This window comes from Narcine bancroftii, chromosome 1 (assembly GCF_036971445.1).
Source record: "Narcine bancroftii isolate sNarBan1 chromosome 1, sNarBan1.hap1, whole genome shotgun sequence".
Taxonomy (NCBI): Eukaryota; Metazoa; Chordata; class Chondrichthyes; order Torpediniformes; family Narcinidae; genus Narcine; species Narcine bancroftii.
The window spans coordinates 415,567,851-415,594,344 of record NC_091469.1 but is presented as its reverse complement, the minus strand read 5'-3'; the positions used below and the strand labels follow the sequence as shown (position 1 = coordinate 415,594,344).

General features: G+C 41.4%; 1 protein-coding gene across 7 annotated transcripts in view; it reads left to right on the top strand.

Moving 5' to 3' along the window:
- nek10 (NIMA-related kinase 10) overlaps window positions 1-26,494 on the top strand; it is a 231,817-nt gene that overhangs the window by 115,638 nt on the left and 89,685 nt on the right. For 6 of the 7 annotated variants that reach the window (XM_069914024.1, XM_069914019.1, XM_069914023.1 and 3 more), the window contains 2 exons: window positions 3,351-3,453; window positions 15,741-15,816. In XM_069914024.1, the coding sequence (XP_069770125.1) occupies window positions 3,351-3,453; window positions 15,741-15,816 (179 nt within the window). Of the gene's footprint in view, window positions 1-3,350; window positions 3,454-15,740; window positions 15,817-26,260; window positions 26,431-26,494 lie in introns of those variants that run through there. The other variant, XM_069914026.1, reaches the window with a different exon arrangement.

The window sequence follows — 26,494 nt, the reverse complement described above, 5'->3', positions numbered from 1 at the left end:
CCGAATAATGTGTATGCCTTGATAACTCAAATAGTATATGCTTCAATTCTTTTAAGTGCTTCTTACAGTTTTATTACATTGAATGTTACAGCTCTCCTCAGAAAAGAGCTAATGGTGGGCTCATCCACTGAGGTCGTTTGGCTAGAGATCAGACATTAGAAAGGTGTAATCACTCTGATAGGCTAATATTATAGGCCTCTCAATAGGTGGAGGAATGGATATATAGAGAGATTTTGAAAAGTTACAGAGACAACATTGTGGGAGACTTAATTTCTCCAATATTGTTTGGGAAGTCTTTCGTGTCCGAGGCTTAGATGGAACAGAATTTGTCAAAGGTGCCCAGGAGAGTTTCCTGAAGTAGCATATAGACAAGTTCAACCAGGAATGGGGTCATACTACACCCTGCATTGTCAAATAAGCCCAACCAGTTAATCAGAGATTCTGTAGGGAAAGCATTTTGGAGAATAATGATCACCCTTACTTAAGTTTCAAGATAGTTATGGACAAGAGTAAGTTTCAGCCTTGTAGAAACGTACTAAATTGGGGGAGGGAAAATTATGACGTGATTTAGATTGCAGTTAAGCAGAGCAAACTGGGAGTAGCAGTTATTGGACAAGCCCAAAACTGACATGTGGCACTTGTTTAAGGACAAACTAATTAGAGTCCGGATCTGGCATTGCTTCATTGGAAAGGAAGAATAAAGACGGTAAAGTAAGAGAACCTTTAATGATGAGAAAGGTCATGAACTTAATCAAAAAGAATAAGAAGGTATATGTAAGGCTCAGGAAGTTGCATTCAGTCAGGACCTGGGGAATAGAAAAATAAGATAGAGCCCAAAACTGCTCACAATATTTCCAAATATGGACTGACATCCTTGCTTTTATGTTCTCATCCTCCAAAAATGAATACTAACATTGCATTTGCTTCCTTTCTATTGACTCAGCCTGCAAGTTAAGCTTTAGGGAATCCTGCACTGCGACTACAAAGTCCCTTTGGACCTCTGATTTTTGAATTCTCTCCTCATTTAGAAAATAGGCTTGTATCTATTCCTTCCGGCAAAGTGCATGATCATATACTTCCCTATGTCATGTTCCATCTGCCAATTCTTTCCCCATTCTCTCAACCTGTCAAGGCCCTTTGAAGACTCTCTATTTCCGCAGCAATACTTGACCTTCCACATTTCTTAGCATCAAACTTGGCCACAGAGCCATCAATTCTGTTATCCAGATCATTAACATAACAAGAACACCAGCACCAACCCCCGTGGAATATGACCAGTCATCTGCAGCCAACCAGAAAAGGCATCCTTTCTTCCCACTCTTTGCCTCTTGCTATCAGCCAATCTTCTATCCATGCTGGTACCTTTCCTGTAATACCACACAGCCTCATGTGTGGGACCTTGTCAAGGGTCTTCTGAAAATCCAAGTAAACAGCATCCATTGACTCCTTTATCTGTTCTACTTCTTACTTCCATAACGAATTCCAACAGATTTGTCAGAGAAAATCTCCCTTGAAGGAAACCTTGCTGACTTTAGCCTATTTTATCAAGTGCTTTCAAGTATCCCAAAACCTCATCTTAACCTTTTGAACTCCATGTCTCGGTTTTCCGTGACTACCAGCAAGCACATATATTCCATGACCTGGTTTTGTGGGGCTACCAACAAGCACATATGCTCTGAGTTCCAGTTTTCCTGGACTGGTTTTAAATACAACCAGCAACTGGTTTATACTGGTGTTCATACTGTAAAGTTTTACCCTTGGTCCCAGTCCAGAGTATAAATTATGAAAGATTAAAATGGCCGAAATCCAAAGGGTTAATATTGGTCTCTAAAATCTAACCAATCACTGACATCAGCCTGGACAGCCTGTCTTTTCCAGGGATCATTGAAACTGTACACATAACGAGTCAATTAAGTATGGTTAAAACAGTGGTTTTCAAATTTTTTCTTTCCTGTTAATTGTACCTAATTGACTCATTGTGTGCATGGTTTCATAACTCCAAAGGAAATAGGCCAATGACAATTTTTCTCCAGCAAAATATTTTTGTAACAATTGGGTCTAGAGCAGTGATTCTCATCCTTCCCTTCCCACTCACATACCGTAGCTTAAGCAATCCCTTACAAATCACAGAGGATCGATGGCATAGAGATTACATAAAGTGGTATGAGAATGGAAAGAAGGGTGAGAACCACTGGGTTAGAGCAATCTCATGTTTTCCCAAAGACTGTTAATGTATATAGCCAGATCATAGAGCGTTGTACTTGGACTCAGATTCATAAACTCGGCTGGCAAGGTTAACGTAGTGCCATATACTAGCTCTGCCGCTGAACACACCTGTGCATGTACGCTATTATTCCCACATGTTGCATCGCTTACATCATCAGCAGTGGCTGGCACCACTGCCAATGAAGGTAAGTACACGACTGCGACAAGTCCAGGTCCAGAGCTCTTTGAAAGTGGCAACAAAATGGTGGTAAAGATGGTACATGATGTGCTTTTCTGCATTGAGTATAATAAGTAAGAAAGTCATGTTGCAACTGTATAAAACTTTGGTTCATCCTCATAGAATACTGTGTGCAATTTTGATCATCTCATTACAGGAAAGATGTGGAGGTTTTAGAATGGGTCCAAAAAAGGTTTACCACAATGATGCCTTGTTTAGAGGGTATGAGTTGTGGAGAGCTATTGGACAAACTTGGGCTCTCTGGAGTGTAGGAGACTGAGGGGAGATCGATAGAGTTATTTATCTTTAATTTAATCTTTATTGTAATGTATTCAATTTTAGTTTTTCATCATGAAGTATCTGATCAGCTGCAGCAAGTAAGAATTTTGGTACCCATGTACGTTGTACAATGTATATGACAATAAACTTATCATTATTCAACACCCAATGGTATAAAACAGCTTCTTCCCTTCCACCGTTAGATTTCTGAATGGACAGTGAAGTACAGGCACTACCTCATTTTTTCACTTCTTTGCCCTAATTTATGTTTAAAAATGCAATTTATAGTCATTTTTGAACCTGAAATGTTGCTGAAAAACAACGGATTTCATGACATGTTCATGACAATAAATTCTGATTCTGATCATGTTTCCTCAGCTTGTGGTCTCTATTGATAAAACAACACCGTGAGATACATACAGCATCATCACCATGTAGTTTTCTTTGCACATTGTCCAATCAATCATTTTTTTGCATTTCTAAATTAAAGATTATATCAGAATAATATGTGCTGAACTGTATTTTTTTAAGAACTCTTATCCATTAATCTTTTATATTCAATTAACTTTAAATTGAATTTGTGGAATGTAGTTACCTGACAATTTTATTCTATCTCTTTTGTTTTTAGATGTGCCTTGCCCTGCGTTATTTGCACAAAGAAAAAAGAATTGTCCACAGAGATCTTACGCCCAACAACATTATGTTGGGGGAGCAAGATAAAGTAACAATAAGTAAGTATGTGACGTTAGTGCATTTGTGCAAACCTTGCTTTCAAAATATATTTTAATGGCAATAACTTTAAATGGTAGATGGGGATAAATTCAAATTCTGTAATTAAAAAGTCTAAGGATGACCATCCTGACCTCCACCATTATAAAATGCTTCAAGTGTCTGGTGATGGAATGCATCAAAGCACATCTCGCAGAGACACAGGACCCATAATCAATTCACCAACAGACGGAAACATTTCACTGATGATGCTATAGCCATTTCATCCTAACACACTTGGAAAACTTGCCTCATATTCCAGGTTCCTGTTCATTGAGTTCAGCTCATATGATAATTTCCTAGAAGCTGTCCTTGTTAGGAGTCAACATCCCTCTCTGTAACTGGATTTTGGATTTCCTAACAGAAAGACCACAGTCTGTTTGGGTTGGCATCAGAATGTTGAGCACTGTCACACTGAGCACTGGTGCACCTCAGAACTTTGTGCTCCATTCATGCTCTGTTGGCATTACTAACCCATGACTGCAATGCCAGATCCAGCTCTAACAGAGTCATCAAGTTTGTAGATGACACACTAGTAGTTGGCCTCATCAGCAATATGGTGAGTCGCACTACAGAGAAGAGGATGAAAATCTCATGATGTAGTGTGAGTCTGAATGGGAACAAGACAAAGGAGTTGGGGACAAAGATGGACTTCATTGGGTCAAGAGACAACCACCCTCCTTAATAGCTCGGTGTTGGAGAGAGTAGACTGCAAGAAGTTCTTTGGAGTTGACCTGAGAAGTGACTTATCCTGGACATATCAAATCTCCTCACCTGTTAGGAAGGTGCCACTGCGACTGCATTTCCTGAGAAGACTGAGGCAGGCAGGGGTATCAGCCACCATCCTGAAAACTTTCTACATGATCTCTATCAAGAGAATCCTGGCTTGCTGCATCACAGTTGCTGTAGAGCAGTGGTTTTCAAACTGACCCCCCTAACCTAAAGCAACCCCTATGCCGCAAGTGCTCTGTGCTCTGTGATTAATAAGAGATTGCTTAAGATGGTATGTGAGTGGGAAGGGAAGGTTGAGAACCACTACTCTAGACCCAATTGTTACTGAGATGTTTTGCATGAGAAAAATTGTCATTGGCCCATTTCCTTTGGAGTTATGAAACCGTGCACATAATGAGTCAATTGGGTACGATTAAAACAGTGGTTTTCAAACCTTTTTCTTTCCACTCGCATACCACCTTAAACAATCCCTTACTAATCACTGAGCACTTAAGGCATAGGAATTGCTTAAGGTGGAATGTGAGTTTAGGGGGCAGTTTGAAAACCACAGCTGTAGAGCATTTGGTCGCTGGTCAATCGTCAGGAGAATATGAGGGGCAGAGAGGATCATTGGGGTCTTTCCCACCCCTCCTTCCCATTGACATGATCTACCAGGATCATTGTTTGAAGAGGGCTCACAAAATCGTTCATGACTCATACCACCCTACACACAGCAACTTTTAGCCATTTCTGTCAGGAGAGAGATACAGGAGTATCAAAGCTTGAATGACCAGGCTAAGAAACAGCTTCTTCCCCAGAGCAATGTAACTGATAAACAACTGAAATCAACTGCTCATACAAATCCTCCAAGACTCTTCTATATATTAAATAATATTTATTTAATTTTGAATATGTATATGCGTACTGCATATGTATTGTTTCTCTAGATGTGTGTTTGCTTATTTTTTTTGCACCGAGGATCACCTGTTTTGTTGGGTAGCACTTGTACAATCGGATGATGAAGAATTTGAAAACATTGTTGATTTTTGCAAGACACAACTGCTTCACTAACATCTTGTAGAGAAGGAAATCTACTGTCCCTCCTGCTCTGGCCTTTCAGTGACTGGACGCACAGTAATGTGGTTGTATATTAATTGTCCTCTTAAATTACCTACCTCACTGACAAAAGACAAAGGAGGAAAAACCCAACACCCAACCCCAACCAATCAATTTTCCCCTGCAACCGCTGCAACCGTGTCTGCCTGTCCCGCATCAGACTTGTCAGCCACAAACGAGCCTGCAGCTGACATGGACATTTACCCCTCCATAAATCTTCGTCTGCGAAGCCAAGCCAAAGAAAAGAAATGACCTAGCAAGCCATTTAGTTGCTTCAAATTATTATGAAGTTACGCAAAAAAATGAAACCAGATGGATCATCCAGAATAAGGCTCAGCACGAAAAATGCTAAGAAGTGCCCTTTCATCTACCTTGACAATATCTGGGGGCTTGTGGCAAATTGGAAGAGCTGTCTCACAGATTATTCATACAACAACTTGACATAATGTACTCATGGATTCATATCGTGTAGTCACTGCCTCAGATGCCACCATATCAACCCCTGGGTATGACCTGTTCTACAAGCAGACCAGACACAGCAGAGGTTGCATCACATTGGTATACATTCGTGAGTGAACTGGCCTTGGTTCAGTATTGACTCTGGATCCCATGAAATAAAGTGACATCAAGTTAAATGTGCATGGAAGCCTCTTGATTACCCCTCCTCCTCAGTTGATGAGTCAATATTACAACACTATATTTTGAGGCATCACTGAAAGTACCAAAGGCAGATTGTGGGTGGGACTTCATTGCGCACTACCCAGAGTGGCTTGGAACCACCATCACTGACTGAACTAGCTGAGTGCTAAAGGACATGACTGCTAGATTGGGTCTGGCAGCAGGTGATGGAGAGAACCAACAAGAGTGTAAAACTTATTGATATTATCCTCACCAATCTAATGGTCACAGATGCACCTGTCTACAACAGTATTAGGAGGAGTATCCATCTCACAGTCCTTGTATATATCAAATCCTATCTTTGCATGATTGTGTGCGGCACTACCATCAAACTAAATGGAGCCAACTTCAAACAGATCTCCTAACTCAGGACTGGGCATCTCCTAGGTTTTACAGGTCATCAGCAGTAGAAGAATTGTACTCAACACAATCTGCAACCTCATGGGCCAGCATTCTCCCTGTCCCCTCTACCATCATCATCAAACCAGAGGATCAGCACTGGTTTAATGTAGAGTGCAGGAAGGCATGGCTGGCACAGAATCCACATCATGAAGCTACAAGACAAAACAACTTGCATTCCAAGACAGAGCTAAGCAATCTCACAACTAATGGATTAGATCTAAGATCTCAGTCCTGCCACATTGAGTTGAGAAGGATGGACAATTAAACAACTCACTGGAGGAGCAGGCTCCACAAATATCTCAATTTTCAATTATAGGAGAGTCCATCAAATCAGTGCAAAAGAGAAAGCTGAAGCATTTGCAATAATCTTCAGCCATAAGTGCAGTGCAGATGATCCATCTCTATTTCCTCCAGTGCTCTCAGCATTATAGATGCCAGTCTTCAGCCAATTTAATTCACTCTATGTAATGTCAAGAAATGACAAAAGGCTTTGGATGCTACAAAGGCCATGAGCCATAACAGCACTCTGGCAATAGCATTGAAGATTTGACACCCTCTGGGACACATTGTTTCAGTACAGTTACAATACTGTCTTTGACCTGACAATGTGGAAAATTTCCCTAGTATGTCCTGTGCACCAGAAGAAGAACAAATACAACCCAGCCAATTACTGCTCATTATGTCTAATCTTGGTCATCAAGTGATGGAAGGGATAATTTATGGTGTTTTCAAGCAATGCAACAGAGAAGCTCAAGTTGGGGTCTGCCAAAGTCACTCAGCTTCTGACCTCATTACAGTCTTGATCCCAGAAAAAAAGCTGAATTCTAGAAGTGAAATGACAGTAGCTGCCCTTAAGCCACCTTTTGACTCGAGTATGGTGTTAAGCAGTCCCTGTTGAACTAAAGTCAATAGGAATAAAACTCCACGGGTTGGAATAATACCTAGTACAAAGGAAAATGGATGTGGTGGTTGGAAGTCAATCATCTCAAGCACAGAACATTACAGCGGGTGATTTCAGTATTGTGTCCTGAGACCAACTATCTTTAACTGCTTCATTAATCACTTTTCTTCAATGATAAGCTCTGAAGTAGGGATGTTCACTGATAATTGCACAGCATGATTTGTGACTTCTCCTCAGATAATCAAATGCAGCAAGACTTGAACAAGGCAGAGGGACATCAGGGATTGCCGTGCAATGTGCTTCACTGAGACATGGCTGAATGAGAACATTCTGGATACAGCACTACAGCCTGCAAGCTTCACCCTCCACTGCATGGACTGGACACAGATGTCAGCAAAAAGCAGAGGAAGTGGCATTTGTGTCATCATCAGTTCATCGTGGTGCATAAACATGATGGTTATGTCCTAGTCCTGTTCTCCTGACCTAGAACATTTGGCAATCAAGTGTCGTCCATTCTATCTACCATCACTCTGGTCACATTCTGTCCTAGGCTAACATCAGGCTGGCACTGGAGGAGCTGATCATAGTGTAAGCCACAGCCATGAGACTGCACACTGTCTTCCTGATCATTGTAGGGGACATCAACCAGGCCAACCTGAAGAAGCCTCCAACAAACTATCACCAACATATTACCAACAAACACACTTGACCGCTGCTACCACCACCATGAAGAACTTCTACCAAACCATCCTATGACTGCACTTCGGCAAATCTGATCATCTGGCTGTACTTCTACTCTTGGCATATAAGCAGAGACTGATGTCTACAACACCAAAGATAAAAGTATGGTCGAGGGAGATGGAGAAATACTTGCAGGTCTGCTTTGAATCGGTGGACTAGACCATATTCAAAGACTCATCTTCAGATTTGAATGAATATGCCATGGCTGTCACCGACCATCAAGACCTGTGTGGATGAGTGTGTGTCCACGTGCAAATATCTCAAGTACACCAACCAGAGCCATGCATAAATCAAAAGATTCACAACCTGGTGAGGGTGAAGTTGATGGTGTCTAAGACCATTGATTTAGAACTCCACAGGAAGTCCAGGTACACGCTACAGAAGGCTACCAGCAGCAAAGAGGCAATTCCAAGGGAAGCTAGAAACTGTCAGATCTTGTAATAGCAGGGATTACATCCTACAAAGTGAGGTCAAATATTATAAATGGCCATGATGAGATGAGATGAACATCTTTTACATTAATTTTGAAAAGGAGAATTCAACAGTACCATTGAGAATCTGTGCAGAAGCTGACGATCCTGTGATATCCTGTGAGCCCAACGCCAGAACTTCCTTCAAGAGGGTGAACCTTTGAAAGATTTCGGGCCCTGATATATACTGAAAATCTGTGCCAACCAACTAGTTGGTGTTCACAGACATTTTCAGTCTCCTTGCTGCATTCAGAGGTTCCTACCTGCTTCAAAATGGCATCAATTATACTCATGCCCAAGAAGAACAGAATGACTTTCGTCCAGTAGCACTCACATCTGGTGTGATGAAATCCTGAGAATTAACTCATGGCCAGAATTAACTCATATCTATGTAAAGATATGAACAATTTACCTACATTCACAATCGCTTCACAGCAGTTACAATCCCACTGGCTCTCTACTCAGCCCTGGATTACCAAGATAACAGCAACATGTACATCAATCTGTTATCATCAACTACATCATGGCTTTGAATGCCATAAAATCCCCTCAGTATTGGTCAACAAGCTTCAAAACCTGGGCTTCTGCATCTTCTGCAACTGGATCCTTGACTTCCTCATAGGAAGACCATAGTCAGTACAAATAGGAAACAACATCTCCTCATTGATAATCAACACTGGCGCACTTCAAGAATGTGTGCTTAGTCCATATTTTGTTAGGAATTTAAGGAGATTTGGTATGTCACTAAAGACCCTTGCAAATTTCTGCAGCTGTACCACGGAGAGCATTCTGACTGGTTGCGTCACTGTCTGGGATGGAAGTGCCAATGCACAGGACATGAAAAGACTACAAAGAGTTGTTAACTCAGTCAATGCTATTATGGGCATCAGTCTTCACCCTATTGAGGACATCTACAAGAATCAGTGCCTTAAGAAAGCAATCTCAATCCTTAAGAACCCTCACCGCCCAGGCCATGCCCTCTTCACACTGGCTATCATAAGGAAGAAACCTTGAGACGAACACCCAATAGTACCAAAACAGATTTATCCCCTCTTCCTTCAGATTTCTGAATGGGTAATGGACTACAGAACACTCTCTTCTTTTTGTACTGTTACAAGCCCATAGGACCCCAAAACCCAGCAGCAATAAACATTCACCAAGACAAGTGGTTTTTAAAACAAGTTATTTTTAATCAACTTTAAACATGAAAACAGAATCAAACTTTAACTTATCTCTATACTTAACTAACTCAAATTAACCCCCTTCTAATTCTAAGCGCACATGTATGTATTGTGTGTGTAAATTTAAGAAAAGTTCTTTAGTTCACAGTTCAATCTCACTTCTCCTTCTTCCAAGTTCTCTGGATACAGGCAATTCTTATACTGTGCACAGAATTTAACATATATATAAAGTTCACCAGGCTTTGGTGCTCAAAGGGTAAATGTTTATTGCTCAGGAAGGTTCTTGTAGGGTTTGCAGAAAGAGATTTGTTGTTCCAGGATTTCCACAACTGAGGTACCACCATTAATCACCTCAATGTCTCGCTGATGAAACTTGCCCCATCAGGGTTTTCTAGCTGGTAACCTCTCTCTTTCAGGCCACCACAGAGTTCCGTTCTGTTCCTCTTATTCCAAGAGAAAAATCAGACAGATAGCACTTCCAGCCATCCACTGCTCTTGAACTTTTCATCAGTTTCAACCAGCTTTCTGATTACACTGTTCAGCTGCTTTTCAGTGTCACACACACGAGCTGGGAGATCTTGTTAACTGCTCTCTCTCTCTCCAACTGAGATTGCCAGAAAGCCCATGTGACTCTCACTTGCAAAACCCCCCACCAACTTCAGCAAAAAACAGGAGTTCTTCTCCTTGGTCAAGATGTTGTTTTAAGTAAAGAAAACCTAGGTGTGACCTTTCTGTGCATTCTGTCAAAACCCTTGAAAAGAGCTTCCAACAGCCATAGTGTCTCCAGTCCATTCATTTCATGACATCATTTCAATTAACACCTACTTATGAAATATGCTTAGCATTCTCCAATCTTTCTGCAATGTTATTAAATATGAATTCTTCAGTCTTTCAAATAAGATCTGTTTTAAAATGTGTGTATGTATGTAACCCACTAATCTTACCAATATTCTACCAATATTATAATCCATTACAGTACTAATGTATTTATTCTTTAAAAATGTAGTGTACATCAATATTTGCACCTGTCGTGCTGCAATACAACAAATTGCATGACATGTTTATGACAATAAATTGTGATTCTGACACTATCCAGACCTTGTGGGCTGATAAGCGGAGAGTAACAAGTACTAGGCAATGACAATATCCAACAAAGAAATTACTGCTTGTAATACTCTGATAGGGCATGTGCTGATTGACTTTTTCATCCTCCTTACCTCCCCACATCAATCATTTTGCAATCTTCTGAGGTTTGTATAAGTCTCTAATTTTTAGTGATACTTCATTCTATCTTGTACTATTATTACATATCTCATTTAAAATGGTCCCTTACAGAATCAGAGAGGACAACAGTGTGTGGAGCCAAAAGAGATGGGGAAGATCTTGAACAATGTTTTTTTTTTCGGTATTCACCAAAGAGAAGGATATTTTGAATTGTGCAGGGTAAAGGAAGCAAAGGGGGTAATTATAGAAACTGTAGTGATGAAGAAAGAGGAAGTACTAGAACTTTTGAAGCATATACAGGTGGATAAGTCACCAGGTTCTGATGGGATTTTCCCCAGGATCTTGAGAGGTTAGTGAGGAAACAGCAGAGGCTCTGACAATAATTTTTCAAATGTCATTAGAGATGGGTATAGTGCCGGAGGATTGGCCTATTGTACATGTGGTTCCTTTGTTTAAAAAGGGTTTGAGGAGCAAGCCTAGCAATTATCAGCCTGTAAGTTTGACATCTGCTCTTGGTAAATTAATGGAAAAAGTTCTTAAAGATAGTATATATAAGTATCTGGAGAGACAGGGTCTGATCAGGAACATTCAACACGGATTTGTGCATTGAAGGTCGTGTTTGACCAATCTTGTTGAATTTTTTGAAGCGGTGACTGGGAATGTTGATAAGGGTAGAGCAGTGGATGTTGTCTATATGGAGTTCAGTAAGGCCTTCAATAAGGTTCCACATGGGAGGTTAGTTAGGAAGGTTCAGTCATTAGACATTAATTTTGAGATAGTCAAATGGATCCAACAGTGGCTGGAAGGGAGATGCCAGAGAGTTGTAGTGGATAACTGTTTGTCAAGCTGGAGGCCGGTGACAAGTGGTATGCTTCAGAGATCTGTATTGGGTGCATTGTTGTTTGTCATATACATTAATGATCTGGATGATGGGGTGGTAAATATCCAGATAATGCTAAAATAGGTGGAATTGTGGATAATGAAAGTTTTTCAAAGATAACAGAAGGATTTGGACTGCTTAGAAGAGTGGGCTGAAAGATGGCAGATGGAGTTTAATGCTGATAAATGTGAAGTGCTTCATTTTGGAAGGAATAATCAAAACAGGACATGCATAGTAAATTGGAGGGCATTGAAGAATGCAATGGAGCAGAAAGATCAAGGAATAATGGTGCATCATTCCCTGAAGGTGAAATCTCATGTGGATAGAATAGTGAAGAAGGTTTTTAGTATACTGGCCTTTATAAACTAAAGCATAGAATACAGGAGTTAGGAAGTGATGTTGAGACTGAACAAGGCATTAGTGAGGTCAAATTTAGAATACTGTGTGCAGTTCTGGTCACCAAATTATAGGACATATATTATCAAGGTAGAGAGAGTGCAAAGGTTTACGAAAATGATACCTAGGTTTCAGCATCTAGATTACCAAAGAAAGATTGAGTAAATTAGGTCTTTATTCCTTGGAGTGTAGAAGGTTGAGAGGGGATTTGATAGAGGTATTTAAAATTATGAGGGGGATAGATAGAGTTGATGTAGATAGGCTTTTTCCATTGAGAGTAGGAGAGATCGAAACAAGAGGTCATGAGTTAAGAGTTAAGGGGAAAAAGTTAATAAGTAACATGAGGGTGAACTTCTTTACTCAGAGAGTGGTGGCTGTGTGGAATGAGTATCTGGAAGAAGTAGTGGTAGCAGGATCAATTTTGTCATTTAAGGAAAAATTGGATAGGTATATGGATGGGAGGGGAATGGAGGTTATGGGCAGGGTGCAGGTAGGTGGGGCTAGAGGAGAGTACAGTTTAGTGCAGACTAAAAGAGCAAAAATGGCTTGTTTTCATGCTGTAATTGTTATATGGTTGTGGTTAATCATTTTCTGGATATAATGACTATTTTTCCTTTTCATGTTTATGCATTATTTGGTTTTACTTTTTAAAAAAAAATCCTGTTCCAACCCACCTCTTAACCAATAAACCTTTAAGTTCTCCTAGTGCTATATTGTAGATGTGAAATATTAACTTTTCTCCACAGTTGCTAATTTCTCAGATTTATTCACAGCTTTATTTTGTTGTTTTCACAATTTTTATATTTTTGTCTTTTTTTGGGGGTTTTCTTACTTTTGTCTGTAGATGGCACTGTAGCTCTGGATAAATTTAGTGTCATAGAGTTCGACTGAAACAAACCCTTCAGATCATCACATCTGAACTAACCATATTTCTAATCTAATCTCATTTACCTGGACTTGGTATGTAGCCTTATACTTCTTGATGATTCAAGTGCTCATTTAGATACATTTTAAAAGATGTGAGAACACCATCCCAGGCAGTGCATTCCAGTATGCAACCCTGCTCTGGGTGAAAAATAAATCCTCGGGTGCCCTCGAACCCTTTACCTTAAGCCTATGTCCTCTAGCTTTTGACATATCTATTGTATGAAAAGTTTCTAACGATATTTCCTGTCTACATCACTCAATTTTATATACTTAAATAATATTTCCTCTCAGCTTTCTCTGGTCAAGGAAAAGCAAACTCAGTCGATCCTTGTAATTGAAACACACCAACCCGATGTCCCAGCGACTCTCCCAAATACCTTCTTAAGTGCAATCATGTCCTTCCTATAGAATAGCAACCAGAACTGCATCAATACTGTTGCTGTAACCAAACAAAAGCTTTATAAATTTGTATTATATGCTTCGTGCTCTTTAATTCTCAATTCTAGCTGAAGCCTATGTCTGAATATGCCTTCCTCAGTACCATATCTGCCTGTGATGCTACATTTAGGGATTTATGAACTTTTTGCCACAGTCCCTCTGTTTTTTCACGCTCCCAAGGCTTCTCCTATTTATAATGGATGGCTGACCTATCCTGAACTTCCCAAAGTGCACCACCTTGTACTAATCTGGATTAAATTTCATATGACATTGAGGTTTCTGATGTATTCAGTTGTTCAATTCAATTCTATAATCTGAGACTATTCTCCTCATTATCAACATTGCTGCCCATTTTCTTCTTAACTCCAAGTTTATTAATCAATGATGCATGAATATGAAGGGGTTGGAGGGATATCTACATTTTAGCATCTGCTTATGCTAGTCCCATTTGCCTGTGATCGATTAACATCTTTTCTAAATCTTTCCATTCTACAGTACCCTCCATAATGTTTGGAACAAAGACACTTTTTTTCCTTTATTTGCCCCAGTACTCCAAAGTTTTAACTTTGTAATCAAACAATTCACTTATTCACTTGTAATTAAAAGTCTACATTCCAGATTTTATTCAAGGTTTTTTTAATACATTTTGGATTCATCATATAGCCCCTGCCCCGAAGTCCCACACCGGCCACCCCTGCCCGAAGTCCTTCGCCGGGGGGCAGGGGCAGCAGGGCAGGCAGCGAGGAGGGGTCTGTCAGGCGCGGGGAGGGGGGCTGTCACATCTCTGGTCCTCGTAGAAAAATGGCAACTATAGACTCCAAAGGTGATCAAAGCTTTGAAACAAACTTATCTCTTTTTTATCTGCATCAATGAAGCAATTTAAACATACCTGAGTAATCACAAACACCCAAGAAGTGAAATGTTCTAAACATAATGGTGCCCTGAAATGAGGGGATTGTGTATAAAAAGTGCTGTAATGTCTACATGGTCAATCCAAAATGTAAGCAAATAACCTTGAATAAAATCTGGAATATGCACTTTAATTACATAGAAACATAGAAACATAGAAGATAGGATCAGGAGTAGGTCATTCGACCCTTCGAGCCTGCTCCGCCATTCAACGAGATCAAATTGTTTGATTATAAATTTAAAATTGTAGAGCACAGGGACAAATAAAGCAAAACAATGTGACATTGTCCAAACATTATGGAGGGCACTGTATATGCCTGCCTAAATGTCTTCTTCATGTTGGAATTGTAGCTGTGTCTACTACTTTTGGCAGCATAACCTCTGTACCGGACACCCTCTGTGCCCCCTAGATCTCTTTCAAATCTTTCTCTTCTTATCTGAAATCCACTCTCTAATTTTAGACTTCCACCCTGGGAAAATAACTGTGACTGTTTACCTTAAAAGTACACCTCATCATTTTGTATACAAGGCACCTCTTCCCCACCCTGCCTTCATCAGTCTGACTGACCAGAACTGTGCACAATTTTCCAAGTGTAGTTTCACCAACATTCTGTACCAGTTCAACATGACTTTGAACCTCTTGTACTCAGTTCACCGATTAATGAAGGCAAGCATACCATATTCCTTGAAATAATTGGGCAAGTGGTATGCTAGTCCAACATCAGTGAAGAAGTGTTACATTGCTAGTTCTTTGATCAAAACATTGCTGTAAGCCGGGGCTCAACATTTTTTTCTCAATTAATGCAAGCACATCATATCTACTTACTTTATGTGCATTATAGAAGAAACCATATTATGGACAAAAAAAATAGTTTAATAGATTGCAAGTACATCATTACCTCACCTGGAAAGACTTGCTGGATGCTGGGAAGGGTAGAACCATAAATTAGGTGTTGTTTCTTTTGACGTTGCAATGGGGAAAGTTTACGAGAAGTACAAGAATTAGCTAGCAAATGGCTAGAAGACCCCTAATGCTGAAAGGGAAGTTTCTTCATCCCCCTTTTTCATTTCAGGATCTCATGCATTTTGAATTGTTCATTTTTAATTGCTTAATTAATGAATTAAATGATTTCAATAAAAACATGTACTGTATGTTACTCACTGTAAATTTCACACAAATTTTGCAGAAGCTTTAGTTATACACATTGATATAATTATATATTATGAATTGTGCTGTGCTCGGTTAAATCTGCTTACTCTACATTTTTAATTATAGCTGATTTCGGCCTAGCAAAACAGAAGCAAGAAAATAGTAAGATGACTTCAGTTGTTGGGACTATTCTATATTCTTGGTAAGTAAACAAGAAGCACAGACACTGATATTGTATGCACAAGCAAATAATTCAATTAATTACAGTATTTCTTGCAAAAAATACATCAAAATCTAATTAAATGTACTTAATTGGAGGAATATTGATGGTTCACTCTGTGGAGTATCTTGTTTTATCTAGTTCTGAATAGTTCCATGGGATCATTTTCAGGATGCAATGAAATCCTGGATTATCTGATCAAATTGACAGTGGTAATAGAATCCATAGCCTTCTGCTTTAAAGTATTTTGCTACTTATTGGCAATCTTAGTTGGGCCCCAATGTTCATCTGGTCTTTAGGGATAGAAATTCAGTAGAGGTTGGGTACAAGGTAGAGAAGAGAGTGCTGATCCAAATTTAACAATGGATCTAGGCATAATGTAAATATGTTTCTTTGGAATTTATTTTTAACTTCAGTTAAATTTTGAAAATCGTGCCACATTGTCATATTTCATAATACTGTAGATCATTTGAGATTTTGATATTTATAGAATCATACAGCACAAAAACAGGTTTCCATTATGAGGCCATGCCATTGATGTTATGTTTCTGTTTACTGGCACTTGGACTGTTGACTTTTATGCCTTGGTCATTTTAGAACCATCTTAAGTATTGTGCGACTATCTGCTCTATCTCCTTCATGGGGAAGGTTTTGGCCTATTCACTCTGTTTAAATCCCTTATAATTCTGTACTTCCTATCAGATGTCCCTCAGCTTATCCCACTCTAAGGAAATCAAATTGTTCACCTTGCCTCTCCTCATAAATGGAACACTCCATCCTCGGCCACATTTTGATAAATCTCCTCTGTACTCTCTCCAGTACACCTTCTTTTTTAAATTGTGGCAAGTTGGAGTTCCCTGCTGGTAGTGCATGGGATGACATGCTTTTAGAGCTGCTCCTAACCTTTTCAACTCCCATGCCTTACTTTCTTAATCTACTTTTTCCTTAATGTGGAGTTCTTTCTTAGTTTTAGTTCTTTTCCTTTCCTTGTTTATTTTACATTTAAACAATATGATATCTACTCGTGGAGCTAAAGCTGGGAGAAGGGAAGAAGAAACCTCCTCTTCAAAAGATTTTGCCTCTATGATGAAATACATTAAGGACTTGAGTAAAGATGTTAAAGAGTTTAAAAAAGACTTAAAAGTCAAGTAAGCCTCTCTTGCTCAAGTTGCTGAAAATTCGGGTGAATTACGAGATTTAATCAAAGAACACAACTCCAAAATTAAGAAACTAGGAACAACAGTAGAAGTTCAAGATTCCCTGCTGGATGATGTACAACATGATAATCTGGAATTTGAAAAAAATCTAATGACTTATTATTGAAGAAGGTTGCAGTCTTGAAAGTGAAAAGCAGAAGAAACAAATTGAGAATCATTAACTTGGATGAGGGAACTGAATCAGGCCAGCTTCCCAAAGTCTTCGCTGAGTTTTTCTGCGAGGTTTTTGGACAAGATCTGTTGCCAACTCTCCTTAAAGTCAACAGAGAGCACCGATCATTCATCTCTAAACCTTCTCCTGGTACGAAGGCTCAATCGATCATTCTCTGCCTACACCAGTTCCAGATCAAAGATCAGCTTCTAAGAGAATCCCAATGCAGAGGAACTTTAAAATATTATAATCAGAACATTAGGATCATGGATGACTACCCGCCTGCATATGAAGAAGAAATGTCCCAACTCTATAATGCCAGCATAAAACCATCCTTGTGCTTCCCAGCTAGATTCAGAATCACTTTACTAGACAATACCAAGAAGTGGTTACTTTCTCCTAAGGCTGCGACTGATTTTCAGAAAGATAATCTTCCAGTTTCAGTGGATGAGTAAATTGTGTACTTATTGACTGGGTTGTGTTCTTGAAGCCAAAGGGCTTCAAGCAGGAATTCAAAGAAGCCAAAGGGGGTGACGATCACCGTCTTGCCAATGTCCTTGGGGTGGACCAGAATCTGATGATACCCCCGCACCAGATCGACCTTGGAGAAGACTTGCACAATGTGGAGAGTGGCCGAGAAGTCTTGAATGTGTGGAATCGGGTACCTGTCCGGTGTGGTTGCGTCGTTCAAACACTGGTAATCACCTCAGGGGCTCCAGCCCCCGGAGGATTTGGAGACCATGTGGAGAGGGGATGTCCAGGCACTGTCTGAGCGACAGACAATCCCCAACTCCTGCAGCCAGGAAAACTCCTCCTTTGCCAGCGCTGAATCGTGGTTGAAGGATGGCAGGGAACTCATGGAGTATGTTCAAATACTCATCCCTGTAATTGGCGATGGCGGCAATCTCGGGTTTGCAGGCGTTCATGGCGTCCAGGCGCACAGAATGGAAGGTGCGAGCGTTGACCAGCCTCTTGCCCTTCATGTCGACTAACACTCCGTGTGCCCTCAGGAAGTCAGCCCCTAACAACGCAGTATCCACTGAGGCTCACAAACTTCCAGCGAAATTTCTCTTTCCCGATCTGGATCTGTGCCCTATGGTTTCCGAAGGTCTTGATGGCAGAACTGTTGGCTGCCCTCAGGGTGGGACCCCGAGATCGGGTGCATGTCTCAAGGGCGGTGGGGGGCAGGATGCTCAGCTCCGCTCAGGCTGCGACTCGGCATGGATCCGTGAAGTCCTCATCCACCAGAAGTAGTTGGATGTCCCCGGGCATCTGCTCGAGGAAGATGTGACGATATAGGAAATAAGGTTTGTGATCCTCTGCCAGCGCTAGCATCTCATCCATTTTATAGCCTTTTTTTTTGTCTTTTTTTGTTTACTTTGAAATGAATTTAAACGGATGTTTTATAAGATGTATGTTTTCCTTTAATTCCTTGGGCAAATTTCTTTCTTTTAGTATATAAAGAATATATGTCCTTTTAAGTCTTCCTTTTTTTTAAAACTATTTTTACTTGTTATAAAGAAAGAGAGGTTCAGCCAAGAAAGACTTAGCCACCACATTGAAAGTCGCTAATGACTGTTTTTATTCAATTTCAGCATGCACCCTTTTAAGGGCAGCATGAGCTCAGTCACCTTGTACATTGTGACATCATAATCGCTGCCCCAGGCGCAGGAGACTTGAGGCAGGGAGAAAACCCTGACAGCGCCATCTTCTCATGGCTGCCCCTCCACGAGGCATTACACGCCCGGCCGGTTCACCATGAGCGAGTGCACCGCCACACAACCCCCCCCCAGAACTGGCTATGCATCCTGCCGCTTGGGTGGGCAGCCCCGGCATTTGGGCATGGCTGTCTGCACCGGCCGTGATAGGTCTAAGTCCGCCGCCTCAAACAGTCCATGGTGTAAAGTTCGTCTTTACCCCCTACGTCCAAAGTGAAAGTCCTGCCAGACCGCTGGAGGACCTTTTATGGACCTTCGTACGGGCATTATAAAGGTGCCGTATGTGGGCCGAACAAATACGAATTTCGCTGAGTTCAGCTCTTCGGGACGATGTGTCGGCTGGATGCCATGATGCGAGGGTGGCGGGGGGTCTAGCAAGGATAGTTTCTTATGGAGATCTGCCAAAAGGTTCACGTGCTCGGACGTGACGTTGGACTCCGGACCAAAGAACTTACTGGGCAGCGAGAGCGATGCGCCGTAGACCAGCTCCTCAGAAAATGCCTATAGGTCCTCCTTGGGTGCTGTTCTGATGGCGAGGAGGACCCATGGCAGTTCGTCTGCCCAGCCTGGGCCGGTGAGGCAAGCCATGAGGGCGGATTTCATATGACGATGAAACCTGTCCACCAAACAATTTGCTTGCAGGTGGTAGGCTGTAGTGTGGTGGAGTTTAACCCCCCAGGAGGTTCGCCCCTGTCACTGGTGATGTGTGCCGAGACTCCAAACCTAGCGATCCAATGACTGACTAGGTTCCTGGCACACGTTTCTGCGGAAGCCTCTTTGATGGGAATGGCCTCCGGCCATCTCGTGGTCCGATTGACTATTGTGAGAAGGTAGCGCGCTTCTCTGGACACCAGCAGGGGGCCTATGACATCAAAGTGGATGTGCTGAAATCTCCACACCGCTGGGTTGAATTGCTGAATTGGGGCCTGCGTATGCCGGAGGACCTTGGAGGCCTGACACATGGTGCAGTTCCCCGCCATCTCGGCCACTTCCTTTTTGAGCCCGTGCCACACAAACCGCTCTGTCACCATTCACACCAAAGTCTTCACCGAGGGGTGGGCTAGGTCATGGACTCAGCTGAAAGCCCTTGACCTCCACTGCGGTGGGACTATCAGGCACGGTGAGCCGGTGGAGACGTTGCAGAGCAGCATGTCCGGGGTGTTGGGCAACTTAATGTCCTGGAGCTTGAGGCCAGAGATGAAGGTCTGGAGAGCCTGCATCTCTGTGTCCAGCTTCTGGGCCTGTGCCAACTGTGTGTAGTCAAGGCCGGGGGGCGAGAGTGTTGATCACTGGATGAAAGAGCGCATCTGCCACAATGTTGTCTTTGTCTGCCCTGTGCCAGATGTCGGTGGTGAACTCTGACACGTAGGAGAGGCGGCATTGCTGGCGAGCTGATCACAGATCTTTGGCCATCGCGAGTGCCTGTGTGAGGGGCTTGTGGTCCGTGAACACCGTGAAGGGCCTGCCTTCCAGAAAGTATCGAAAGTGCTGGATGGCTAGATACAGCGCCAGGAGTTCCTGGTCAAAAGTGCTGTACTTGAGCTCCGGCAGATGCAGCTGTTTGCTAAAGAAGGCGAGCGGGCGCTAGTGTCCGTTGAGCCACTGCTCGAGTACGCCCCCTACCACCGTGGCTGAGGCATCCACCAAGAGCACCGCGTGTGCCTCCAGGTGTGGGTGCACCAATAGAGTTGCGTTGGCAAGGGCCTCCTTTGTTGTGGCAAAAGCGGTCTCTGCCTCCTCTGACCAGGTCAGGACTTTTTCCTTAGTGGCAATTAACCCCAACAGCAGTCGCATGGTGCGGGCGACTCCGGGGATGAACCGATGTTAAAAATTCACCATCCCCACGAAGTCCTGCAGGCCCTTGAGGGTGGTTGGCTTGGGGAACTGCTGGACGGTCGTGACTTTCCTGGCGCCAGGGCAGCACCTGCTGCCGAGATGATGTACCCCAGGAACTGCAGCATCTGCTTGCCGAACTGGCAGTTTGCAATGTTGACCGTGACGTCAAACTCCGCCAGTGGGGCAAACAGGGTACGGAGGTGGGCCTTGTGCTCTTCGTGGTTGTGGCTGGCGATAAGGATATCGTCCAGGTAGATAAACACAAAGTCCTTGTTCCTACTCACTGGGTCCATGACGTGCTGAAAAGTCTGGGTTGTGTTCTTGAAGCCAAAGGGCATACGCAGGAATTCAAAAAAGCCAAAGGGGATGACGATCGCCGTCTTGCCAATGTTCTTGGGGTGGACCAGGATCTGATGATACCTCCGCACCAGATCGACCTTGGAGAAGACTTGCACAATGTGGAGAGTGGCCGAGAAGTCTTGAATGTGTGGAATCAGGTACCTGTCCGGTGTGGTTGCATCGTTCAAACACTGGTAATCACCTCAGGGGCTCCAGCCCCCGGAGGATTTGGGGACCATGTGGAGAGGGGATTTCTAGGCACTGTCTGAGCGACAGACAATCCCCAACTCCTGCAGCCAGGAAAACTCCTCCTTTGCCAGCGCTGAATCGTGGTTGAAGGATGGCGGGGAACTCATGGAGTATGTTCAAATACTCAACCCTGTAATTGGCGATGGCGGCAATCTCGGGTTTGCAGGCGTTCATGGCGTCCAGGCGCACAGAATGGAAGGTGCGAGCGTTGACCAGCCTCTTGCCCTTCATGTCGACTAACACTCCGTGTGCCCTCAGGAAGTCAGCCCCTAACAACGCAGTATCCACTGAGGCTCACAAACTTCCAGCGAAATTTCTCTTTCCCGATCTGGATCTGTGCCCTGTGGTTTCCGAAGGTCTTGATGGCGGAACTGTTGGCTGCCCTCAGGGTGGGACCCCGAGATCGGGTGCATGTCTCAAGGGCGGTGGGGGGCAGGATGCTCAGCTCCGCTCAGGCTGCGACTCGGCATGGATCTGTGAAGTCCTCATCCACCAGAAGTAGTTGGATGTCCCCGGGCATCTGCTCGAGGAAGATGTGACGATATAGGAAATAAGGTTTGTGATCCTCCACCAGCACTAGCATCTCATCCATTAAGCCCAATGTTGTGCGGTCCCCAAGCCCGTTGAGGTGCAGGAGCCTGGAGGCATGCTGCTGAGGGGAGAGCCTGTAAGTGCCAAGGACCAGATTCTTGAGGGCAGGATATTTACCCTTGGCCAGTGGGTTGTGTATTAGATCGGCCACCCTCACTGCCGTTTCTTCGTCCAGAACGCTTACGATGTGGTAGAACATCATGGCATCTGCTGAAATGTTCCTCAGTTGAAACTGCACCTCCGCCTGCCCAAACCACGTACGTGGGCGATGGGTCCAGAAGGGGGGCAGTTTGATGGCGGCAGCGTTGATCTCTGCCGGATCCATGTTTTTGAAACCAGAGAAGCATCTGGGCTCAACGGGGTCACCAATGTAGTGTTGCACACAGCCAAGAAATACTCAGCCACCACATTGAAAGTCGTTAATGACTGTTTTTATTCAAATTCAGCGCGCCCTTTTAAGGGGAGCATGAGCTCAGTCACCTTGTGCATTGTGACATCATAATCGCTGCCCCAGGCATGCGCTGGGCAGGAGACTTGAGGCAGGGGAAAAACCCTGACAGCACCATCTTCCCATGGCTGCCCCGCCATGTGGCATTACACACGGGGCCGGTTCACCATGAGAGCGTGCACTGCCACAACACAATGGTTTTGCAGCTGAGTGAGCTTCCTTATCTTTTATGTATATTTCTGGGATTACTGCCAGCAGAGAGTTTTGGGATACTGTTTTGTTTGTGAGCTTCTGGGGATTCACTGGATTACTGGGTGGTGGTGGTTGTTAGCTTGGTATGGGATATCTGATATTTTTGAGAGGCTATATTGGGTATGCCATCACTTTTTTTAAATTTTGCATTATTGACTTCTTATTTCTCATATAGCCAAAGGTATTAAGGTCTTGTCATGGAATATTGCTGGGTTGTACCATCTGATTAAATGCTGACAGGTCTTTTCTCATATTAGAAAGTTTCAATTTCAGATTATTCTCTAACACATTTTTGTCCACTGATCCCTTGCGATTTTTGAAGTTTTGGAAGGGTCAACAATTCCACTCAACATTTTTGGTTAAATCTAGGGGTGTTTCAATCTTGGTCGATCAATCGCTGCCGTTTGTTAAACATGAGATTATCTCTGACACATGGTCATTTTTTATATTGTCTGGTAAACTATATAATAAACTTTATGTTTTTGTTTTTGTTAATATTTATGGTCCTAAATGGAGCTGAATTTTTTTGAACGCCTCTTTTCTCCTTTACCGGATTTAAATATGTACTCTTTGATAGTAGGCGGCGACTTAAACTGTTAGCATGACCCAGTACTTGACTGCTCGTCTCATAAAAATGCTAATTTAAATAAGTCAGCTATATTTATAGATTTTTATGTTACAATCTGGGGATATTTACATATGGAGATTTATTCATCCTGATGATAAATAATTTCTTTTTTTTCTAAGGTACACCATACATATTCATGTATTGATTACTTTTTTATGAACCAACAATTTATTTTGTTGACTTTTGTTCTTACGAAAGCATACTAATTTCTGACCACATTCCAATGATTTTTGTCTACTAATAACCCAGATTTACCTAGAATTACTAAAGAGTGGCGGTTGAATACCCTTCTATTATCAGACCCTGATTTTTTTGAAATTAATGAAAGATCAAATTGCCTTTTTTTTAGTAAATACTCCTCTCTGGAGGGTTCCCTTTTAGTAATTTGGGATGTTTTTAAAGCTTATACTAGAAGTTAAATAATTTTGCTTATGGCTAACATTTAAAAAAAAGACTAATTCATAGAAAGATGATTTGGCCAATCAGCTGAGGTGTATTAACTCCCAAACCCAAGCATTTTAAATGAGGGGTTGAACTTCAAACTAAACACTACTCGCTTCTTACTTACCCTATACAGACACAACTTTTAAAGCGTAAATTTCAGTTCTATGTGCATGGAGATAAGGCAGGAAAACTTTGCTAGTCAAATTAAAAATTATACAGCTAAATGGTTTATTACTGAGATTTGTAGAGAAGATGGTAAAATTACTAATGATCATGTTGAAATAGATTACACATTTTCTCTAAGTTGTACAGCTCTGATTCGATTAAAGACTGAAATTCTATACAGCAATTCCTGGATAGTTTGACTATTGCTACAGTTTCTTCAGAGAATAAATTACACCTGGAACAGCCTTTATCTGAGTAGGTGATAGTAACAGCTTTGCAGTCTGTTAAGGTTTCTGATCCCGACGGCTTCCCAGCTGAGTTTTATAAATCATTTTCCTATTTACTGATACCCCATTTGGAGTCTGTCTTTACTCAATCCTTAGTTAGTGGGAAGTTGCCAGAAACATTTTATGAAGCCTCAATCTCTATTGCTAAAAAGACTGTTCCTCCTATCAACCAGTTTCCTGCTTAAATATTGACACTAGGATACTGTCTAAAATTTTAGCTCAGAGGTTAGAAAGTATCATGCCTCTAATCATTTCTGAGGTTCAAAGTTGTTTTTTTTTATGAGCTGTTACTTACAATTTAATATCAGCCATTTGTTAGACATTCTTTATTCTCCTACAGTGTTGTCCTCTGAATGTATTATTTTCTTAGATGCTGAAAAAGCCTCTGATGGAGTAGAATGGGAATATTTATTCAGTGGGTAAAGAAATTTAATTTTGGTCCCCAATTTATAAATTAGATTAAACTGATATATTTATTTCCGACGGCTTCAATCTTTATTAACTCAATTAAATCCAAACCTTTTAAGTTGTATTGTGGTACTAGACAGGGATGTATTTTAAGCCCATTATTATTTAATTTAACTTTAGAACCTCTAGCAGTGGCTTTTCAGCAATCGGCTGATAATCCTGGCTGATTAATTCATCTATTTTATTACTTCTTTATCAATTTGGACAATTTTCAGGTTTTTAAACCTTCGTTACATTGAAAAGAAGTAATAAATACCATTTTTATTATGATATAAGATTTGTTAATATTTTATTGTCATATAAATTGAAGAGTGAGCTGTTTGTTTTGAATTCTTCCTGCTCTTTGGACCCCTATATGCCTTTTAAAATAGCTAAAAATCAGTTCAACTATATAAGTATTACTATTCCCAGGAAATTTAACAATTTGTTTAAAGAAAAATTTCTTACCTTAATGAGTTATGTCAAGAGGTCCTTGACACAGTGGTCCCCTCTTTCATTGACATTAATTGGATGTGTTAATATTATCAAGATGAATATCCTTCCTAAATTTTTATATATTTTTCAAGCTGTACCTGTTTTTGTTCCCAAATCTTTTTTCAATTCATTGGATTCTATCATATCTTCTTTTATATGGAAAGATTAAAAAAAAAGATTTTCCTTAAAAATAATAAAAAGAACAGGGCTTAGGTTTTAGGTTTTAGTAAAACTTTAGGTTTTATTATTGGGCAGCTAACATTAGGTATATTATTTTTTGGATTCATCATAAGGAAAATTTAGGTGCCTCAAGATGGATTAATTTAGAAATTAAATCTGCTAAAAAGTATTCTCTTCTTTCGATACTTGGAGCACCTTTATCTTTTTAGGCCTCCCAATTAATTGATAATTTTGTTCACTCAGCATCTCTGCTCTGTTTGCAACCACAGTGACCTCCCAGTGGCCAACCATTTCAATTCCAGGTCACACTCCCATGCTCATGTCTGTCCATGGCCTGACCACCCGCAGTTTGGAATAACAACACCTTATTTTCCATCTGGGCACCCTCCAGCCAGATGGCATGCACATTGACTTTACTGTTTTCCATTAAACCTACTTGCCTTTTCTTTCCCCTTCCCCCTTTTTCCTGTCTTTCCAGTTCTTTCATCCACACAGCTCTGCTACCCCCCTCCCCCTCATTGATGGTGTCCCCTCTCTCCTTTCTCCACCTATCATCTCCTGCCTTGCCACCGCCGCATCCCCCCCTCACCCGCCACCCCACACTCTTGTTTGGATGCTTGCCGGCATTTTCTCATATTTTGATGAAGGGCTGAAGACCAAAATGTCGATTATATATCTTTGCCTTTGCTGCATAAAGGACCACATTTAATCTGATGAGCTTCTCCAGCATTTTGTGTTTTTATACACTGAGAATCTGGTTTCAATTTAGGAAACATTTTGGATACCATAGATTCTTATTAGTCCTATTTTAGGTAATTCTTTCTTTTTACCTTCAGTTCAAGATATCGGTTACTAATCATTGGTCAAATTTGGGTATCCAGTCCTTTTTAAATATTTTTACTGACCAAAATCTTGCCTTGTTTGAAGTTATCCACCAAATTTATAATACCTAAACATCACTTTTTTTTGTTATTTACAGATTAGGGTCTTTTTGAATCCTTTAATTTTGAAACTCCCTGAAGACCTGGAACCTATATGATATGGATGATTTATAACATCAAACCTAATTATAAAGGGGTGGTATCTGACCTTTATGAATTACTTCTAAATTCTATGGATAGTTCTCTGGACAGAATTTTTAAAAAACTATGGGAACAAGATTTTTTGACAGTTATTTTCTCAAGCTACATGGAATTCTATTTTGAAGTGAGTC